At 40.7% G+C, this 24,022-nt stretch overlaps 1 protein-coding gene across 1 annotated transcript in view; it reads right to left on the bottom strand.

Annotated features, from left to right (window-relative positions):
• Positions 1-5,960: 5,960 nt before the first annotated feature.
• LOC110452193 overlaps positions 5,961-24,022 on the bottom strand; it is a 67,247-nt gene continuing 49,185 nt past the window's right edge. Inside the window, exons 12-14 of the mRNA XM_021500563.1 lie at positions 22,404-22,713; positions 18,537-18,709; positions 5,961-9,776 (exon numbers count right to left, since the gene is read on the bottom strand). Of these exons, the coding sequence (XP_021356238.1) occupies positions 9,657-9,776; positions 18,537-18,709; positions 22,404-22,713 (603 nt within the window). The 3' untranslated portion in view covers positions 5,961-9,656. The remainder of the gene's footprint in view (positions 9,777-18,536; positions 18,710-22,403; positions 22,714-24,022) is intronic.

Below are 24,022 nucleotides of genomic sequence, written 5' to 3'. Positions count from 1 at the left end.
AAGGTCATCAGTCATACGTCTGGAGAATCACTAAGGTCATCAGTCATACGTCTATAGAGAATCACTAAGGTCATCAGTCATACGTCTGGAGAGTCACTAAGGTCATCAGTCATACGTCTATAGAGAATCACTAAGGTCATCAGTCATACATCTATGGAGAATCACTAAGGTCATCAGTCATACGTCTATAGAGAATCACCAAGGTCATCAGTCATACGTCTGGAGAATCACTAATGTCATCTGTACATGTGCAGTCATACGTCTATGGAGAATCACTAAGGTCATCAGTCATACGTCTATGGAGAGTCACTTTGGTCATCAGTCATTCCTTTGTGAAAAGTCAGTGATGTATCCATGATTTTGTCATAAGTCTCTATATAACCTATCCACATCGCAAAAAAGGAGAAAGAAAAATCTTTTACAGTAATGGTTACACTGTAATATACATAAATATATATATATATGTTTATTATAATTAATACGGTTGTAGCTGTCGGCACACAACCAGTGACCACTGGGTGTTTCGCGACACTGTACAGAGAGCAATGAACACAGTATAAATGTGTTGGGAGGATGATGGAGGCTATCATGGTTGTGTACCAGCATGCACCACATGCAACTTAGTATGCAGATAAAGAGTTTAAAAACATCAACAGCTCTTTTAATGTTGGAATTTAAAAAATCCCAATAAAAGGGTGACATTAAAATGTCAAAATCTTGCTTTAATAAATTGGAAATGTAAAGACAAACACAAATTCATTTTTCTAAAAGTAAAAAATCTTAAATAAGGGCAAATAAAACTTTTGTTTTAAAAAGTGACATTTTGTGTTAGAAGTTACTTCCCTTGAGCTTTAATGACTTGCACTATGATTGGTCACCTGCAGAAACTAGAATAGACCAATCATAAATCTGATACTCCAAATTCAAAATGTCAGGGAAAACATTCAACTGACTATTTAATTTTCCAAAATATGTTTGACATGTTTTGAGATAAATTTTGATGAAGTTTAACCCTTTCATCCCTATTTAACTTAAGTAGACTCTACCAATTGCATTGATCTGGATGAGTCCATTATGGTCTACAGTGGTGAAAGGGTTAATGATAATTAGAGACACTCAGTTTATCCTTATGTAAAATCTTAATTTTATAAAGTGACTAGTTTTACTCTTATCAGATGAAAGAGTAAAAATTCAAACTAATTCTGATCAACTGAATGATCAAATGTAACAAGTATGTGTATCTCTCTACACAACTTCTGACTGCTGAGGTAGCAGTTTGATGATAAAGGGAGACAACCTTGACACAAACTGTTACATGATGGGTGCTATAAATACTATTATCACAATATAGCTTAACACACAAAAAACTCACTGTAAAAAGGCAAGTAAATAACAAAAAAAACAAGCCCACGCCCTCAACACCAAATCACATGTTAATATAAATCACGATGATGAAACACCGACAAAACGGCATGCATAAATGTGCTTTGATGTAAAAAAAGAAAGAAACCATGTACATTAAGTGCACATCAGTCTGTTTACTCTTAAAGTAAACAGGACTTGAGCTATAACAAAATGCAAGAAATATCAACAACGTTAAACAATCTTAGTGCCTCGTATAGGTTGATCAATGGAAGGGCAGAACGAACATTGATCCAGGTTTATTTTATTTTATTTGAAGATTTCAAACAGGGGACATAATCCCGACAGGTACTTTGGGGAAACATAAAGAGATTTCACATTCAGTCCAGATACTCTGTCCATCATTCTGCTTAGTTTTATTAAATATTACTTGTGATTTTTAGTAGGAGTATATACATGTGTATTTATAAAATTTCATCAGGACCTTCTCATAAATCTCTGTCATTCGAAATTCAAAAATTTGAGTATTTTAAATAGTCGCAGTACCTTGGTTTAACTTCCATATTCTACTTTTAGAGTAGTTATTTGTTTGTTGTCAATTCACGGAAGATAAAATTTCAGAAGGGAAAAAAATCTATGAATAACTAGTTACAAAATGATTCTATCATTATGTATTGCTCAGGGAGAAGGGGAAAAGAAGCATTTTAAAGAATAAGACAGGTACAAACAATTGTTTTAAAGTTTGCAGTACAAATAAAATGAATCATCGGTGGTTGTATGAGAAGCTTGAACATGCAGCAGGTTGGGTTCGACACTAAAAGACTACCAAGACTATGAGTCGGTGATATATCTACATTGGGACGGGTTAAATACATCAGGACACACCCTGACCAGGCTGCAACAGGTAGAAAACTACATATCTATAAAACTGTAAATCTTGAGGGGCCCCTCCCGACCTCCTCCTCCTCCTCCTTCTTATGTGACGGCTTGTATTCTAAATCTCAGAGATCATCTGGCTGGACATAAATCTCTTTTTAATTATTTATTTTTTAACCAGAATAAATACTTGATGAAAATCAGGAATATTTTCTTTTCACATGGATATTTTCAAAAATATTCTTTATCGATTAGATTCCAGATTCATTAGTTAGATAACAGAAAAATACAAAGTGATACAGCAAAAGGAAGATACTATAGAACATATTATACATGTGAAACCTGCCAGGAGCACCTTAGGTATAGGGTCACACTTTCTGTATGTAAATCCCGCTAGTAATACCTTCAGTATAGGGTCACATTTTCTGTACATGTGTGAAAATTCGGCTAGAAACCTCTTAACTAAAGAGTTTCTCTTCCTTCCTAGGTTAATTATGTAAACAATTGTCCATTATATACAAATGTCCACTATAGACACAAGTCCATTATATACAAATGTCCACTATAGACACAAGTCCATTATATACAAATGTCCACTATAGACAGAAGTTCATTATATACAAATGTCCACTATAGACAGAAGTTCATTATAGACAGATGTTCACTGTAAAGAATTGTCCATTAAAGAGATGTCCATTAGAAGGGTACTGTTTAACCCTTTTCACCCCTAGGTAACTTTAGTGGACTCATCCATGCATTTATTGGGATGCGTTCATTATGGTCTACAGTGGTGCAAGGGTTAAAGGCAGGTTTCACTGTTCCATGAATGCAATAAATATGTGAATTCTTAAAAAGTATATAAATAAAAAATGTCCAGTCTGCCACATGTACCTACAAGTGTACGGCAGCCTAAATCAACACACACTCTCTAATCAAACCCTAGGTGCACAACACTCCATGGTTTCTAACACTGGTGCTGTACAGGAGTGACTGGGTTCATCATCAAATTGCATATTTTGAAGGTAGTGTCACATCTCCTCAACAGTCATCACAAAATTCAAACCACATCAAACAAAACAAAAATGGCTGTGCCCCCGACATCATAGCTATTCAGTATCCAGGCTCATTTGGACTCTGCACCCCCTTTTTGTGTAGAGTGGAAACTTGTTTATCAAAAATTCCTGAATAAGTTCTTTTCTGGATTATTATTATGTATATTATAAGTTATATACTATCTCACACATTACACCTGTGATCTGTGTTAGAGTTTTCTCCATTAAGGATTATACATGCTACCTTACACATTATACCTGTAATTATTTATTAGGGTTGTCTCCCTTAAGGATACATGCTACCTTACCCATTTTACCTGTCATTATTTGTTAGGGCTACATGTTACATTACAGATTTTACCTGTCATTATTTGTTAGGGTTGCCCTTAAGGATACATGCTACATTACACATTATACCTGTAATTATTTAATCACTTTACACCTGTGATATTTATGAGAGTTATCTCCCTTATGAATAAATACTACACACCTTACCTTACATGCTACAGTTTGATTTCTGTGAGAGTTATCTCCCTTGTTCTATAGTAGACACTGAACCCTTTACACTCAATTTTCTTTGTTTTTATCACTTTATTTTGAATCTTAATATGGAAGTTATTGTTAACAATATTAGCTCATAACAATCCGAGTTGGACCTAAGAGCTTGACCAAACGTCCATTAGGAAACCTCATCCAGTTGTAAAAAGTCCAATAACTTGACATGTTCAGGTAAAATATTAATAACCAATGTTTTTCACGATAATTATAAATGCAAACATTATATAATACATTTATACACTTGTTCTGGAACTCCAACTGATTCTCACTTCAGTAAAATACACATTTATAAACGTGTTCCGAGACCCCAACTCATTACGCTCAGGTAAAATATACATGTATACATGTGTTCTGGGACTCCAACTGATCACACTCAGGTAAAATACATATTTATACATGTGTTCTGGGACTCCAACTGACCACGCTCAGGTAAAATACACATTTATACACGTGTTCTTGGACTCCCAACAGATCAAACTCCAGTAAAATACATATTTATACATGTGTTCTGGGACTCCAACTGATCACGCTCAGGTAAAATACACATTTATACACATGTTCTGGTACTCCCAACTGATCACACTCAGGTAAAATACACATTTATACACGTGTTCTGGGACTCCAACTGATCACACTCGGGTAAAATACACATTTATACACGTGTTCTTGGACTCCCAACTGATCACACTCAGGTTAAATACACATTTATACATGTGTTCTGGGACTCAAACTGATCACACTCAGGTAAAATACACATTTATACATGTGTTCTGGGACTCCAACTGATCACGCTCCAGTAAAATACACATTTATACATGTGTTCTTGGACTCCCCAACTGATCACGCTCAGGTAAAATACACATTTATACATGTGTTCCGAGACCCCAACTGATCACACTCAGGTAAAATACACATTTATACACATGTTCCGAGACCCCAACTGATCACACTCAGGTAAAATACATATTTATACACGTGTTCTTGGACTCCCAACTGATCACACTCAGGTAAAATACACATTTATACATGTGTTCTGGGACTCCAACTGATCACGCTCCAGTAAAATACACATTTATACATGTGTTCTTGGACTCCCCAACTGATCACGCTCAGGTAAAATACACATTTATACATGTGTTCCGAGACCCCAACTGATCACACTCAGGTAAAATACACATTTATACACATGTTCCGAGACCCCAACTGATCACACTCAGGTAAAATACATATTTATACATGTGTTCTGGGACTCCAACTGATCATGCTCAGGTAAAATACATATTTATACATGTGTTCTTGGACTCCCAACTGATCACACTCAGGTAAAATACACATTTATACACGTGTTCTGGGACTCCAACTGATCATGCTCAGGTAAAATACACATTTATACACGTGTTCTGGGACCCCAACTGATCACGCTCAGGTAAAATACACATTTATACACGTGTTCTTGGATTCCAACTGATCAGGCTCCAGTAAAATACACATTCATTCACGTTTAATTTAATATGAAGTTGTTGGGCTTGATACAACTGGACTTTCCTACCACGTAACACTTATGTTAATATAGCTCATCGTCTCAAATCAAACTTGATCTCAGAATTAATTCCGTATATAAGCAGTTACTAACTAAGTTGTTTTAATTCATTTTTACACTTAAATGGTCATTTAGAATTAACAATCAGTATCAAACTGATAGCTTGTAATTGTCCACTGCTTATATTGACATTACCAAACATATACATAGTTGAGCAGTTAATATCTGTAACATCAATTGTTGTGACAATTTCTGATTGCATATATAGATGGTATTCACCAATAAAAAACACACAAACTGACCTTAATTGATTTTCCAACTTTTGACCAAATAATTATTTACCAAATGAACCTTTGTGGAAAATACTTTTGAAAACACTAATCTGACATTGATCTGTTTTCCAATAGTCCAGATTTTTATTCATTCATCAACAATTTTAAAATTCTTCTGATTTTCCCCCCTACCTAATAAAAATACTGATATTGTAGCAGTTATCTCAATATTTTTTATCAAATAAAAATTTGAATATGTTTTAAAATTAGAAACAAAACAAAAACTTAAACAAACCCTGATTTTCTAGCAATCATTTTCATAATTATGCATCTAAAAACAATTGTGTATAATTTTTTTTGTGAAAACAATCCACAACTCTACATCGCAGTCTTAATCAATGCGTATCAAAATACATACAATGTATAACAAATATAAACACCAGTGTAGCTTAGCTTGTATAATAGAACTTACAACAGTCTCAACAGCTACTCAACAACCAAGATATTAGGGCACAAACCAAGTCTTTCAATGTCATTATTTGTCTATACAATAATCAGTTTAACAGGTGTCACCTTTCTATTATCATCATAAAAGGTTATTTTATACTCAACTTTCATTCCTGGAAGAATTTGTAATACTAATTAGCAAATAACAACATTGCATTCCATACCGTCATGTTAACAGCACAAACGCTTCAACAAAGATACAAAATCATACCGGTTCCAGTCTTAAGTTGAAAGGTCAAGATTGGTTGCCATGGAGATGGTGATAATTAGTGAAAGGTTACTAGGTGTAACGACAGGAGTAACATGGTACTATATGGTAACTATGGAATGGTATGCAGTATAGAAATAAAGTTTACAATTTTGTACATAAAAGATTTCTTACTACTAACATACATGTGTAATGGCTCCGCCTGGTTTTTGATTTGTAATATACTCAATACGCAATATTATACACATTTATATATATCAATCAATCTCAAAATACGTGTCACTTAGATACTTAATATTTTATATCGTTACCTAGCAACAACAAAAAAGTAGGATCACATCCAAATGAAAAGTTATACAAATAGCAAAAATGTTCGTTTGGGGAAGTATTTCACTTTGTAAAGGGAGGTAACTGGATTGTGTTTTAGAAAGATAAAATAGAATAACTGTGTGAGAGGTAATATAAAAAGTTAGGTCAGAACTTTGCGACAAAGATCAGTTGTCAACACTTGTATCAGTGGTCAACACTGGCATGAGTGGTCAACACTTGTATCAGTGGTCAACCCTGGCATCAGTGGTCAAACCTTGTATCAGTGGTCAATCCTTGTAACAGTGGTCAACCCTTGTATCAGTGGTCAACACTTGTATCAGTGGTCAACACTTGTATCAGTGGTCAACCCTTGTATCAGTGGTCAACCCTTGTATCAGTGGTCAAACCATGTAACAGTGGTCAATCCTTGTAACAAAAGTCAAACCTTGTATCAGTGGTCAACACTTGTAACAAAGGTCAAACCTTGTATCAGTGGTCAATCCTTGTAACAAAGGTCAAACCTTGTATCAGTGGTCAACCCTTGTATCAGTGGTCAATCCTTGTAACAAAGGTCAACACTTGTAACAGTGGTCAACCCTTGTAACAAAGGTCAAACCTTGTATCAATGATCAACCCTTGTAACAATTGTCAACACTTGTATCAGTGGTCAATCCTTGTAACAAAGGTCAAACCTTGTATCAGTGGTCAAACCTTGTAACAAAGGTCAAACCTTGTAACAAAGGTCAAACCTTGCATCAGTGGTCAACCCTTGTAACAAAGGTCAAACCTTGTGTCAGCGGTCAACCCTTGTGACAGTGGTCAAACCTTGTATCAGCGGGCAATGTTTGAAGGAACAGACAAGCCTTATTTATCCCGTTAGTCAATGTTTCCATTTTCCTATACGAAACCTCTTATTATACTGTCTCGCTGGCTGTATTACGAAGTTTCCAGACCATATATTTTTCATTGTTGTTTTATTAAACATTGATCTCAATATAGTTTGAGGAAGAGGTATGTTATCTTTTAGTAACATACTGGTAATTATTTTATCTCATATAAAAAAAGATAGATATTAAAACAAAATACTGGTTGTCAGTCAATGGTCAAATTTCATACAATTTCCTTCACTCTGAGCTATTTCACCAGAAAGGTTTGTTTTCAATCATAAAACCCAACTATATATTTTTCATAATACTGCAACAACTGTACCATGTTGCAAGATCGTTTCATTTAATAACTCATTCACCCCTGAAAACACATTTGAACCCTTCCAATTCAAAGGGTGGAATAGTTCATTATGAAGTTTCAGGGGTGAATAATTTAAACAGGACCTCTGCTGACGACCTTAAAACATTGACCCTACCCTGTGATTAGTTGACCACCTCAACTTTGACCATACTGTGTGTGAGCCCTTGACCATCAGATCTGTGCCAGTAAATATTCCTATTAAACAAAAACCTTATCAACCAATTAGAAGTTATACTCCAACTATTAACCGCATTCCCAGACATCTGATTGGCTGTCGCAGATCAGAGGTATAACACCCTTTTCAAGATATGTGATTAGCTGAAGGCAGGAATTACACATTTTCCTAAACATTTGATTGGTTCCTGGATACAATTGCTTTTTAAAAGAGGTGTGCTGTGGATGGTCATTCAAGATCATTGACCTTTCGAATAGATACTACCTATCTAGCTTTCAACCATCAGTTTGTTAGGAACAAACTAATCACTCGAGTCTCCTTTGGGCAGACTGTACTTGAGGAATTCAATTTACCCTTTACGGGTACAGTAACCTGTAACCCTTTTGCGAAACATGAATTACATCCAGTCACCATCGTGAAAGCAAGTATAAGTTTAACCCCTGAGAGAAATAAAAATTGAACCCTCTGTCACATGTTTTGAGAAACAGAAATGGGGTATTTTATCACCCTACAATGATATGAAAGTTTTTGTTTCAAAGTTGGTGACTTTACAAGGACAAGCTAAAGGTAGGATATATCATAAGACTTATTTGTATTACCCGTTGGGATATATTGATCAGTCCTGTTTGTAACTATGGAGTGCAACAGCCAATCACCAACCAACATTCGGAGCACTGACCCACAAGGTGACCTCTGGGAGTGAAGACTAACGCTCCTGATCTTATCTGTGAAAGTGAAATCTCATCACCTCTGCATACACTGGCAAGTAATAGGCATCAACAAGGGAGAAACAATGCATAAACTGGCCGGGGTCATCTATAGAGCGAAAAAATTACTGGAATAAATCAAATCTCAATTTGTTTGCTTTCAAATAATCACAGACAAGTAATATGTGGAAAAATTGAAAAATATTTCATGTACAATGAGCAATAATGAGTACATATGGGATTTTCAATGAGCATGGACCATTTTCAAATTTTCATAAAATCTCCTTCATTCAATTATACAACCTCAATTGAACTATTAAAATGGGTATCTATACAGAATGAAAGAACGATGAATCAAAATAACAAGGTCAAGGTCATAGATCTCAAGGTCAATCAATATCGCTGCATATGTCAGTTTCTGTATTAACTCTAACACCACTTGTTCTCACAGTAACGTCTGTTCCGCCATGTTGCTGACAACATGGTGGCCTTGTATATTTCATGTTGTGTCAACACCATGTTTTTCTACCAAAATTGCACTGCAAATATGAAATGTAACTGACCATTCAACAATAGTGTTATATATATGGTTAGGGTTACTGACCAATCAACAACAGTGTCACATATATGTTTTGGTTTAACCACCACAAAGTCTGTGCTGGCAGACTCTTATAGGAGAATTTCAGGGGTCCCACTGACTGGTCAGTAGTACGTTGTCCTCTTCTTTCCTTTTTGTCCTGAGCTGACTGACCAGTTAACAAATATTGGGTCATTCGTCTACTGGTCAGTCAGTGGTGCGTCCTTGGTAGTACCGACCAGTCAGCGACTGTGAGGTATCTCCGTCACGTGTGAGCATACTTGTAAGCGGAGTAATTTTTGGCATCTTGGACACTCTTTATTGCCATAGTGGTTTTTATAGCAACGTCAACACTCTGCTCAAACCGAAAAGTGCATTCACTGCCCTGAAACACACAATAAGTACATATACTATAGAAACACACACACCATTAGGTCATTGACAACTAAGTCATTATTATTTATAAGGCCCAAGGCTCTGAGATCATGAAAGAGTCTTACAGTCCAAATATATTTGTTGACATAATAATCAGTGCTTTTAATTGGAAAACTGTCCACATTGAGACAGTGCAATAAACATACCAGCAAATGATACCTGGAACCTTCACTGAAAACTTCAACTTTGATTCTAGATTGCTTCAAGGTCCCAGTGCTTGCATTGGTCCAACTGACAGAACAGGGGATTTCGACTTTTATACAAACAACCTTTCTTTACTAGATTGATGTTCTTTGATCAGAAACTAAAACTACCCTATAAAGAGAAATATTGTACACGTGTGTGAAAAAATTTCAACATATTTGACCCCAGTGACCTTGAAAGTGGGCGAGGTCAATCATTTGAATGAACTTGGTAGCCCTTCATCCCAGCATGTATGCTTTTTGCCAAATTGAATTACCCTAGGCTAATTGGTTATTGAGAAGAAGTCTTTTACAGAAAAAGTTGACGCCGATGGATGTCGCACCACAGGTCCAGGTGAGCTAAAAATGTAAAAGGTTTATGGACGACAGACAATTGATGGTGTCAGATAAGTCAGGTTTCTGTAATACAGATGTCGGTTAAGTCAGATTTTGCTGTAACATAGAGGTGTCAGCTAAGTCAGGTTTCTGTAGGAAGCAGGTGTCAGCTAGGTCAGATTTTGTAATAAACAGATATCAGCTTAGTAGGGTTTCTGTAATAAACAGATGACAGCTACATCAAATTTGTTATAATAGACATGTTAGCTTACCATAGTCAGGTTTTTGTAAAAGAAAGATGTCAGCTATGTCAGGTTTCTGTAATGAGCAGGTGTCAAGTAAGTCCGGTTTTGATGTAACAGACAGGTGTCAGTTAAGTCAGGTATTGTAAAAGAAAGATGTCAGCTCAGTCAGGTTTCTCTAATAGACAGATGTCAGCAAGGTCAGGTTTCTGTAATAGACAGATGTCAGCAAAGTCAGGTTTTACTATTGTAGAGACAGGTATCAGTTAAGTTAGGTTTTTTAATACACAGATGTCAGCTAGGTCAGATTTCTGTAATAAACAGATGTAAGCTTAGTTAGGTTTCTGTAACAGACATATGTCAGCTTGGTCAGGTTTCTGTAATAGACAGATGTCAGCTAGGTCAGGTTTCTGTAATAGACAGATGTTAGGTAGGTCAGGTTCCTGTAATGAGCAGGTGTCAAGTAAGTCCGTTTTTACTGTTGTAGAGACAGGTATCAGTTAAGTTAGGGTTTTTAATACACAGATGTCAGCTAGATCAGATTTCAGTAATAAACAAATGTCAGCTAGGTCAGGGTTCTATAATAGACAAAAGTCAGCTAGGTCAGGTTTCTGTAATAGACAGATGTCAGCTAGGTCAGATTTCTGTAATAGACAGATGTCAGCAAAGTCAGGTTTTACTGTTGTAGAGACAGGTATCAGTTAAGTTAGGTTATTTAGTACACAGATGTCAGCTAAATCAGATTTCACCAGAAGGGGATATTTACACACTAGAATATAAACAATATATTTCAAAAAGTTAGTCTTATCCTAATTCCTCCTCGGGGGAGATGATAAAGAGTGGAGAATAATATTGAATTACTTAAAAAAGAACAAACAAAGTTAACAAACACAATATGTAAAGGTCTGTGTTCTATAAGACTACAAACCCATTCGGGAAAACCAAAGCAGTTGGAAGCCAAAACTCACGCCAGCAGCATATTGACCTCATTAATGACCAGCAGTATATATGGGACAGCCACCAGGATTTAAAAATGAATGTCATAGTACAAAGCCACCAGGACTATCACTGGAAGTCTGGGTACAAAGCCACAAGGATCATCACTGGAAGTCTGGGTACAAAGCCACAAGGACTATCACTGGAAGTCTGGGTAAAAAGCCACCAGGATTATCACTGGGAGTCTGGGTACACAACCACCAGGATTATCACTGGAAGTCTGGATACACAACCACGAGGACTATCACTGGGAGTCTGGGTACACAACCACCAGGACTATCACTGAAAGTCTGGGTACACAACCACCAGGACTATCACTGGAGGTCTGGGTACACAACCACCAGGACTATCACTGGAAGTCTGGGTACACAACCACCAGGACTATCACTGGAGGTCTGGGTACACAACCACCAGGACTATCACTGGAAGTCTGGGTACACAACCACCAGGACTATCACTGGAGGTCTGGGTACACAACCACCAGGACTATCACTGGAAGTCTGGGTACACAACCACCAGGACTATCACTGGAGGTCTGGGTACACAACCACCAGGACTATCACTGGAAGTCTGGGTACACAACCACCAGGACTATCACTGGAGGTCTGGGTACACAACCACCAGGACTATCACTGGAAGTCTGGGTACACAACCACCAGGACTATCACTGGAGGTCTGGGTACACAACCACCAGGACTATCACTGGAAGTCTGGGTACACAACCACCAGGACTATCACTGGAGGTCTGGGTACACAACCACCAGGACTATCACTGGAAGTCTGGGTACACAACCACCAGGACTATCACTGGAGGTCTGGGTACACAACCACCAGGACTATCACTGGAAGTCTGGGTACACAACCACCAGGACTATCACTGGAGGTCTGGGTACACAACCACCAGGACTATCACTGGAAGTCTGGGTACACAACCACCAGGACTATCACTGGAGGTCTGGGTACACAACCACCAGGACTATCACTGGAAGTCTGGGTACACAACCACCAGGACTATCACTGGAGGTCTGGGTACACAACCACCAGGACTATCACTGGAAGTCTGGGTACACAACCACCAGGACTATCACTGGAGGTCTGGGTACACAACCACCAGGACTATCACTGGAAGTCTGGGTACACAACCACCAGGACTATCACTGGAGGTCTGGGTACACAACCACCAGGACTATCACTGGAAGTCTGGGTACACAACCACCAGGACTATCACTGGAGGTCTGGGTACACAACCACCAGGACTATCACTGGAAGTCTGGGTACACAACCACCAGGACTATCACTGGAGGTCTGGGTACACAACCACCAGGACTATCACTGGAAGTCTGGGTACACAACCACCAGGACTATCACTGGAGGTCTGGGTACACAACCACCAGGACTATCACTGGAAGTCTGGGTACACAACCACCAGGACTATCACTGGAGGTCTGGGTACACAACCACCAGGACTATCACTGGAAGTCTGGGTACACAACCACCAGGACTATCACTGGAGGTCTGGGTACACAACCACCAGGACTATCACTGGAAGTCTGGGTACACAACCACCAGGACTATCACTGGGGGTCTGGGTACACAACCACCAGGACTATCACTGGAAGTCTGGGTACACAACCACCAGGACTATCACTGGAAGTCTGGGTACACAACCACCAGGACTATCACTGGAAGTCTGGGTACACAACCACCAGGACTATCACTGGAAGTCTGGGTACACAACCACCAGGACTATCACTGGAAGTCTGGGTACACAACCACCAGGACTATCACTGGAAGTCTGGGTACACAACCACCAGGACTATCACTGGAAGTCTGGGTACACAACCACCAGGACTATCACTGGAAGTCTGGGTACACAACCACCAGGACTATCACTGGAAGTCTGGGTACACAACCACCAGGACTATCACTGGAAGTCTGGGTACACAACCACCAGGACTATCACTGGAAGTCTGGGTACACAACCACCAGGACTATCACTGGAAGTCTGGGTACACAACCACCAGGACTATCACTGGAAGTCTGGGTACACAACCACCAGGACTATCACTGGAAGTCTGGGTACACAACCACCAGGACTATCACTGGAAGTCTGGGTACACAACCACCAGGACTATCACTGGAAGTCTGGGTACACAACCACCAGGACTATCACTGGAAGTCTGGGTACACAGCCACCAGGACTATCAATGGGAGTCTGGGTACACAACCACCAGGCCTATCACTGGGAGTCTGGGTACACAGTCACCAGGACTATCACTAGAAGTCTGGGTACACAACCACCAGGACTATCACTGGGAGACTGGGTACACAACTACCAGTACTATCACTGGGAGACTGGGTACAAAGCCACCAGTACTATCACTGGAAGTCTGGGTACACAGCCACCAGGACTCTCAATGGGACTATGGGTACACAACCACCAGGCCTATCACTGGGAGACTGGATACACAACTACCAGTACTATCACTGGGAGACTGGGTACAAAGCCACCAGGACTATCACTGGAAGTCTGGGTACACAACAACCAGGACTTTCACTGGAAGTCTGGGTACACAACCACCAGGACTATCACTGGAAGTCTGGGTACACAGCCACCAGGACTATCAATGGAATTCTGGGAACACAACCACCAGGCCTATCACTGGGAGTCTGGGTACACAGTCACCAGGACTATCACTAGAAGTCTGGGTACACAACCACCATGACTATCACTGGAAATCTGGGTACACAACCACCAGGACAATTTTGGGAGTCTGGGTACACAGTCACCAGGACTATCACTGGAAGTCTGGGTACACAACCAGTTGGACTATCACCTGAAGTCAGGGTACACAACCATCAGGACACTCACTGGGTGTCGGATTACACAACCACAAGGACTATGTCTGGAAGTCTGAGTACACAACCGTGTACACAACCACCCAGATTATCACTGCAGGCCTGGGTACACAACCACCAGTACTATCACTGGAAGTCTGGGTACACAGTCACCAGGACTATCACTGGGAGTCTGGGTACACAACCACAAGGACAATCATTGGGAGTCTGGGTACACAGTCACCAGGACTATCACTGGAAGTCTGGGTACAAAGCCAAAAGGATTATCACTGGAAGTCTGGGTACACAAACACCAGGACTAGCACTGGAAGTCTGGGTACACAGCCACCAGAACTATCACTGGGAATCTGGGTACACAACCACCAGGACTATCACTGGGAGACTGGGTACACAACCACCAGGACTATCACTGGGAGTCTGGGTACACAACCATCAGGACTATCACAGGGAGACTGGGTACACAACCATCAGGACTATCACTGGAAGTCTGGGTACACAACCACCCGGACTGTCTCTGGAGGTATGTAGACACAGCCACCAGGACTATCACAAGAAGTCTGGGTACACAACCATCTGGACTGTCACTGGAGGTCTGGGTACACATCAACCAGGACTATCACTGGGAGTCTGGGTACACAACCACCCGGATTATCACTGGGAATCTGGGTACACAGCCACCAGAACTATCACTGGGAATCTGGTTACACAGCCACCAGGACTATCACTGGGAGACTGGGTACACAACCACCATGACTATCACTGGGAGTCTGGGTACACAACCACAAGGACAAGCATTGGGAGTCTGGGTACACAGTCACCAGGACTATCACTGGATGTCTATGGTACACAACAACCAGGATTATCACTGGGAATCCGTGTACACAACCAGCAGGACTATCACTGAAAGTCTTGGTACTCAACCACCCGGATTATCAATGCAGGTCTGGGTACCCAACCACCAGGACTATCACTGGAAGTCTAAGTACACAGCCACCAGGACTATCACTGAAAGTCTTGGTACTCAACCACCCGGATTATCAATGCAGGTCTCTGGGAGACTGGGTACAAAGCCACTAGTACTATCACTGGAAGTCTGGGGACACAGCCACCAGGACTATCACTGGGAGTCTTGGTACACAACCACCAGGACTATCATGGGGAGTCTGGGCACCCAGCAACCAGGACTACCAGTACTATCACTGGAAGTCTGGCTACACAACCACCTGGATTATCACTGGAGGTCTGGGTACCATTGTGAGTCTGGGGACACAGTGACCAGGACTATCACTGGAAGTCTAAGTACACAGCCACCAGGACTATCAATGGGAGTCTGGGTACACAACCACCCGGATTATCACTGGAGGTCTGGGTACACAACCACCAGGACTATCACTGGATGTCTATGGTACACAACAACCAGGATTATCACTGGGAATCCGTGTACACAACCACCAGGACTATCATGGGGAGTCTGGGCACCCAGCAACCAGGACTACCAGTACTATCACTGGAAGTCTGTGTACACAGCCACCAGGACTATCAATGGAATTCTGGGAACACAACCACCAGGCCTATCACTGGAAGTCTGGGTACACTGCCACCAGGACTATCAATGGGAGTCTGGGTACACAACCACCAGAACTATCACTGGAGGTCTGGGTACACAACCACCAGGACAATTTTAGGAGTCTGGGTACACAGTCACCAGGACTATCACTAGAAGTCTGGGTGCACAACTACCAGTACTATCACTGGGAGTCTTGGTACACAACCACCAGGACTATCACTAGGGATCTGGGTACACAACCACCAGGACAATTTTAGGAGTCTGGGTACACAGTCACCAGGACTATCACTGGATGTCTGGGTACACAACCACCAGGACAATTTTGGGAGTCTGGGTACACAGTCACCAGGACTATCACTGGAAGTCTGGGCACTCAACCACCAGGACTATCACTGGGAGTCTACTGGGAAGCTGGGTACACAGCCACCAGAACTATCTCTGGGAATCTGGTTACACAGCCACCAGGACTATCCCTGGGAGACTGGGTACACAACCACCCGGACTATCACTGGTAGGCTGGGTACACAGCCACCAGGACTCTCACTGGGAGATTGGGTACACAACCACCAGGACTAGGTACACAACTACCAGTACTATCACGGGGAGACTGGGTACAAAGCCACCAGTACTATCACTGGAAGTCTGTGTACACAGCCACCAGGACTATCAATGGAATTCTGGGAACACAACCACCAGGCCTATCACTGGAAGTCTGGGTACAAAGCCAAAAGGATTATCACTGGAAGTCTGGGTACACAGCCACCAGGACTCTCACTGGGAGATTGGGTACACAACCACCAGGACTATCCGTGTACACAACCACCAGGACTATCACTGAAAGTCTTGGTACACAACCACCCGGATTATCAATGCAGGTCTGGGTACACAACCACCAGGACTATCACTGGGAGTCTGGGTACACAACCACCAGGACTATCACTGACAGTTTTGTACACAACTACCAGTACTATCACTGGAAGCCTGGGTACACAGCCACAAGGACTATTACGGGGAGTCTGGGTACACAACCACCAGGACTATCACTGGAGGTCTGGGTACACAACCACCAGGACTATCACTGGAAGTCTGGGTACACAGCCACCAGTGCTATCACTGGGAGTCTGGGTACACAACCACCAGGACTATCACTAGAAGTCTGGGTGCACAACTACCAGTACTATCACTGGGAGTCTGGGTACACAGCCACCAGGACTATCACTGGGAGTCTTGGTACACAGCCACCAGGACTATCACTGGGAGTCTGGGTACACAGCCACCAGGACTATCACTGGGAGTCTGGGTACACAGCCACCAGGACTATTACTGGGAGTCTGGGTACACAACCACCAGGACTATCACTGGGAGTCTGGGTACACAACCACCCGGATTATCACTGGAGGTCTGGGTACATAACAACCAGGACTATCACTGGGAGTCTGGGTACACAACCTACCAGATTATCACTGGAGGTCTGGGTACACAACTACCAGTACTATCACTGGGAGTCTGGGTATACAACCACCAGGACTATCACTGGGAGTATGGGTACACAGTCACCAGGACTATCACTGGGAGATTGGGTACACAACCACCAGGACTATCACTGGAGGTCTTGGTACACAGCCACCAGGACTATTACTGGATGTCTTGGTACACAACTTCCAGGACTATCACTGAAAGTATGGGTACATAAACCACCAGGCCTATCAATGGTAGTCTGAGTACACAACCACCAGGACTATCACTGGAGTTCTGGGTACACAACCACCAGGACTATCACTGGGAGTCTGGGTACACAACCACCAGGACTATTACTGGATGTCTTGGTACACAACAACCAGGACTATCACTGGGAGTCCATGTACACAACCACCAGAACTATCACTGGGAGTCTGGGTACACAGCCACCAGGACTATCACTGGAAGTCTGGCTACACAACCACCTGGATTATCACTGCAGGTCTGGGTACACAACCACCAGGACTATCATGGGGAGTCTGGGTTCCCAGCAACCAGGACTATCACTGGGAGTCTGGGTACACAACCTCCAGGACTATCACTGGGAGTCTGGGTACACAACCACCTGGAATATTACTGGAAGTCTTGATACACAACCACCAGGACTATCACCCGGAGTCTGGGTACACAACCACCAGGAATATTACTGGAAGTCTTGGTACACAACCACCAGGACAATCATTGGGAGTCTGGGTACACAACCACCAGGAATATTACTGGAAGTCTGGGTACACAACCACCCAGACTGTCACTGGAAGTCTGGGTACACAAACACCAGGACTATCACTGGGATCCTGATTAAATGCCAAAAAATTGAGATGAACAATAATTCTTCAATTCGATGTTTTGTCTCTGGTATTGAGACTGTGTGAACCCAGGCTTCCAACATTCCTGTCCCGATCCATGTGGCTAGGACCTGACACTCCACATCTTCAGGGAATTGTTAACATGCTTGGAGTTTGCTAGGACATTGTGTCATCCTGGTGACTTTAGCAACCATCACAACCTACCCCGTCCTCGGACAGCTGGTCGTCAGAGAAACACTCACGACAGCCTCGCCAGCTCAGCAGGCAGGACTTGGCCTGGGGCGACTCCGATGTGATCACCGTGAAGTCAAACACTTTAGTGGTGCTGGGGGTGGGGGTGTGCCCTGGTACAGGGGACGAGCGCACTTCTAATGCATCTGTAACAGAGGGGGCGGTGCTAAGCTCTACTCACTCACAGGTCACAGGTCAACTGGTGCTTTGGGGGTTACCTTTGTGTGGGGTCAATTTGAAGTCTGTCACATGAAGAGTCAATCAGATGACAACTGAATCCAGATCTAAACTTTGGTAATTAGTTTTACTTAGGGAAAGTTTTCATAAACTAATGATCAGTATCATAGTTTTCTGAATACTGTCTGGACTGTCTGGGACCTTTGATACATTAAATGATCGTTTCATTCTTTAAAAGGAAAAACAGCCTACTTAATCCCTGAAAGTTTGCCTTGAGTTCAACTATAAGCAGACTATGAGAAATGTATGAGGTACTAAGGACAGACAGGTGATGTGTGAGGTACTAAGGACAGACAGGTGATGTATGAGGTACTATGGACAGACAAGGAATGTATGAGGTACTATGGACAGACAAGAAATGTATGAAGTACTAAGGACAGACAAGGAATGTATGAGGTACTATGGACAAACAAGGAATATATGAGGTACTAAGGACAGAAAAGAAATGTATGAGGTACTATGGACAGACAAGGAATATATGAGGTACTAAGGACAGACAAGAAATGTATGAGGTACTAAAGTCAGACAAGGAATGTATGAAGTACTATGGACAGACAAGGAATGTATGAAAAACTTTGGACAGACAAAGAATATATGAGGTACTAAGGACAGACAGGCGATGTATGAGGTACTATGGACAGACAAGGAATGTATGAGGTACTATGGACAGACAAGGAATGTATGAGGTACGAAGGACAGACAAGGAATATATGAGGTACTAAAGGTGAATTATATGTGTAAAATACAGCAGATTATCTTTTAAAGCAATGTCAGCTTGAAATTTTTACTTGAGAGTTTTACATTAGAGTGTACAAACTAAGCACATTTGTATGGTACTCCCAAAATTTTAGATAAATGATCTAACTCCCAACATTTTAGATAAATGATCTAACATTTAAGCTAATTGTCCCCTGGGTTTGATTCTGTTCATTTCTGCTACAATTTGTTATCGGTAACTTCATCCAACAATCAGTTGATGTGTCAAAGGTCTCCAATATATTTAAGTCATTTTTGTCTTGGAAGAGGAGGTGAATGCTATTGTGATATAAAGCATTATTTTTTTTCATTATTGTCTTGGACAGATTTTTGTGTAGGGTGGGGGAGGGAGGGAGGGGTGGTGGTGTTNAAAGCTCAGCATGTAAACAGGGGGAAAATAAATCATAAGGTTTAACAGCACCAGCATGACCTCTAACCTTGCAATGGCAAAGCCACAAGAAACAAAATAAATATGCAACTTAGTGTGTAAGCAACAAATATGATTAAAAAAATAAATAGTTTGTGTATGACCTTGACATAGAAAATAAACAGACCCGGATCAATGTGACGAGACAATCTTTCGAATCAATGATTTGCATTTATCATTATATTTAGTCGTCTTCCTTAATGTTTTTGTTGGGTTCAGAATGAATATCTGAGATTGACTAAGGTCTGGTTATTGACTTGTGTTCTTTATAAATGATTTACCACTTACATTCTACCACATGTACTTACATCAGCCTTGAAATGTAAAGCCTTTAATTAAAAGTTATATCAACGATGTAGTACATACACAGTTATATTTAATATAAATCATATCAGCGATGTATCACACATATACCAACACCACTAATCTTGATGACGTTATAATATCTGTGACGTCATAATGATCTATTGTTAACTGTTGTTTATCTGCCCTTGGCTTGAGCTCATTCACAGTCCATTACATCACAAGATAAATGTGAACCCCTAAAAAAGTATGTTAAGTGTCTAAACTATTGTAAAACTGTTCTGATGAAGCCTCAACTATTCTGTCTTTTCGTATTGCAGAGTTATCTTCTCTTGTGAGCAGGTACTGATTGTCACGTCATTAGTTTGTGTGAGAAAATTACGCTGTTTCCTCTTGTCATAACAATCAATACCTGCAGGTTTTACCTATATGAAAATTAATTATAGTCAAGACAGTTCTGTAACTAACAGAATAAATATAAAATGCATCACGAAAGATGTAAGGGATAATTTATAGTACAGTATAAACATTATTATTTAGAGTACAAATGTATATAAATCATTGTAGGTTACAACAAAGCCAGACCTAAGATCTGAAACTGAAATCATACCTAAGATCTGAAACTGAAATCAGACCTGAGATCTGTAACTGAAATCAGACCTGAGATCTGTAACTGGAATCAGACCTGAGGTCTGTAGCTGAAATCAGACCTGAGATCTGTAACTGAAATCAGACCTGAGGTCTGTAACTGAAATCAGACCTGAGATCTGTAACTGGAATCAGACCTGAGGTCTGTAGCTGAAATCAGACCTGAGATCTGTAGCTGAAATCAGACCTGAGATCTGTAACTGAAATCAGACCTGCGGTCTGTAACTGAAATCAGACCTGAGATCTATAACTGAAATCAGACCTGAGGTCTGTAACTGAAATCAGACCTGAGGTCTGTAACTGAAATCAGACCTGAGGTCTGTAACTGAAATCAGACCTGAGGTCTGTAACTGAAATCAGACCTGAGGTCTGTAACTGGAATCAGACCTGAGGTCTGTAGCTGAAATCAGACCTGAGATCTGTAGCTGAAATCGGACCTGAGATCTGTAACTGAAATCAGACCTGAGGTCTGTAGCTGAAATCAGACCTGAGATCTGTAGCTGAAATCAGACCTGAGGTCTGTAACTGAAATCAGACCTAGGATCTGTAACTGAAATCAGACATGAGGTTTGAAAATGAAGTCTGATCTGAGATCTGAAACTATAAAAAAAAACTTGAATTCTAAAACTGTTGACAAATGAAAATTGAGCCTGAGTATTCCCTCTCCTCTATACTCATATATATATAAAGATCTCTTTTATAACCAAAGGTTTTGTTCTGCATATCAAGTATGTGTTTGCAATTCCACTCTCTCCCATCTAACAACCTATAATAAAACTGGTGTTTTTTTCACTAGGTATTTTTTTACAATGTTTTTGGCAAAAGAAGAAAATAAAAAATCTTGATTCATACTTGTACATCGTACCTAGTAGACATGTCACATGATTATTCCATGGAGACATTTTACATTACCGTTACCACAAAGACATGCAACATGACGTAGCAAGGAGACATGTCACATGACCATTACCATAGAGACATGTCACATGACCTTTACCACAGAGATATGTCACACGACCATTACCATGGAGACATGCAACATGACTGTTTCCTTGGAGACATGTCACATGACCATTACCACAGAGACATGCAACATGACTGTTTCCTTGGAGACATGTCACATGACCATTACCAAGAAGACATGTCACATGACCATTACCAAGGAGACATTTCATAAAACCATTACCAAGGACACATGTCACATGACCGTTACCACGGAAACATGCAACATGACTGTTTCCACGGAGACATGTCATATGACCATTACCAAAGAGACATGTCACATGACCATTACCAAGGAGACATTTCATAGAACCATTACCAAGGACACATGTCACATGACCATTACCACGGAGACATGCAACATGACTGTTTCCACGGAGACATGTCATATGACCATTACCATGGAGACATGTCACATGACCATTACCAAGGAGACATGTCACATGACCATTACCAAGGATACTCACCAGAAAATGTGGGAAGAGGAGAGGAGTTGAACTGCGTTTCCATATCTGCACTGTTTTCCTCCTGGGCGGTGAGAAGAGGTTTGCTGTATGAGGTGCGGGTGTGGCCGTTCCGTGTGTTAGTCGTCCCCGAGTTGGACGAGTGATAGTTAGAGTTAATTGAGTCATTGTTGTTATGACTACCAGCTCTGTAACCTTGACCTTGCCTTTTTTTTCTTAAGAAATGGACAAAACCATGTTTCCAAGGTGAGCATTTTATAGAGACTTTTTTGTTTTCAGAGTTGTTAGATTTTGATGTCTTTTCGTGAGAATTCTGAAACAAACAGAACAAAGTGTTTGTAAAATAGTATTAAATAACAAACAGCTTGATATATTGTCTGAGCTTCTTAGGATACCGATAATGATTAAGGTCACATAGTCACCACACTCAATCAACGAAGATTGATCAATGATCTATATTACAAATTTTATTCATATTTGACCTTCACAATGGCCTATGACCTTCATGTTAGTCACAAAACCTTCATATATATATATAGAACAGTGAACATGGCTAATTGAATTTTCTTCAAAATTTTACATTTCAGTTTTCTATAAAAGACACGGAATTACTAGGATAATTGATAGATGTTTGAACATCTGTATGTGTCCACATGACTGGTTGTGCCCCTGAAAATATGATATGATAACTTATGGCCTGACACTAACTTCCTCTATTCTAGGGTGCTAGTCAAAGACTCTCATCAGGAATCAGGCACATATTACAGTACCAACACATTCTAACCCTTTCACCCCTATGTACCTTTAGTAAACACGTTCATGCTTTGATCTGGATGAGTTCATTATGGTCTTCAGTGGTGAAAGGATTAAAGACTTCTATATATAACATAATCTTCTATGTGATTGGCTGTGTAAATGACCACCACAAGGGGAGCTAACTCCCAAATGACAAGGAGACAACACAAAAATTGATGAAGAACACATGGAATGATGAGAGAAAGGGAAGGACAACACTAACAAGCTTGAACCAGGGCTCCCACCAGTTCCTAGAGTGTCTCATGCATGTGCTTGTCTTTTCATAACTGCATGCAATAAACACATCAAAATGAGCAATGATAACAGGAGGTGTGTTTGTTTCTTTGATGGAAAATATTGATAATGTTTGCTTGTTGTATGCTTGTGGTAGGTAGGATATTGACAGCAAATTCAGTATTTGTAATCCGTGATTTAAATGTCTATAAGTTATATATATTATCTGGTGGTAGAAAAGTATTAAAAACTTTAACTGACTAAGTGTGTATGTAGTAATTCCTGCCAATATTAAATGCTAAAACTCAACATATTGACAGCTGTAAATGGAACTGAATACACTCTCAACACAATGGCTGACTGGGACTGAAAACACTCTAATCACGATGGTTGACTGGGACTGAAAACACCCTAAACACAATAGCTGACTGGGACTGAAAACACTCTAAACAAAATAGCTGACTGGGACTGAAAACACTCTAAACACATGACAATGGCTGACTGGGACTGAAAACACTCTAAACACATGACAATGGCTGACTGGGACTGAAGAAACTCTAAACACAACAGCTGACTGGGACTGAAAACACTCT

This window comes from Mizuhopecten yessoensis, unplaced genomic scaffold (genome assembly GCF_002113885.1).
Source record: "Mizuhopecten yessoensis strain PY_sf001 unplaced genomic scaffold, ASM211388v2 scaffold6459, whole genome shotgun sequence".
NCBI classification, from domain to species: domain Eukaryota; kingdom Metazoa; phylum Mollusca; class Bivalvia; order Pectinida; family Pectinidae; genus Mizuhopecten; species Mizuhopecten yessoensis.
Note: the sequence above shows the minus strand (reverse complement) of the source record. Positions and strands in the feature narration are given on the sequence as shown.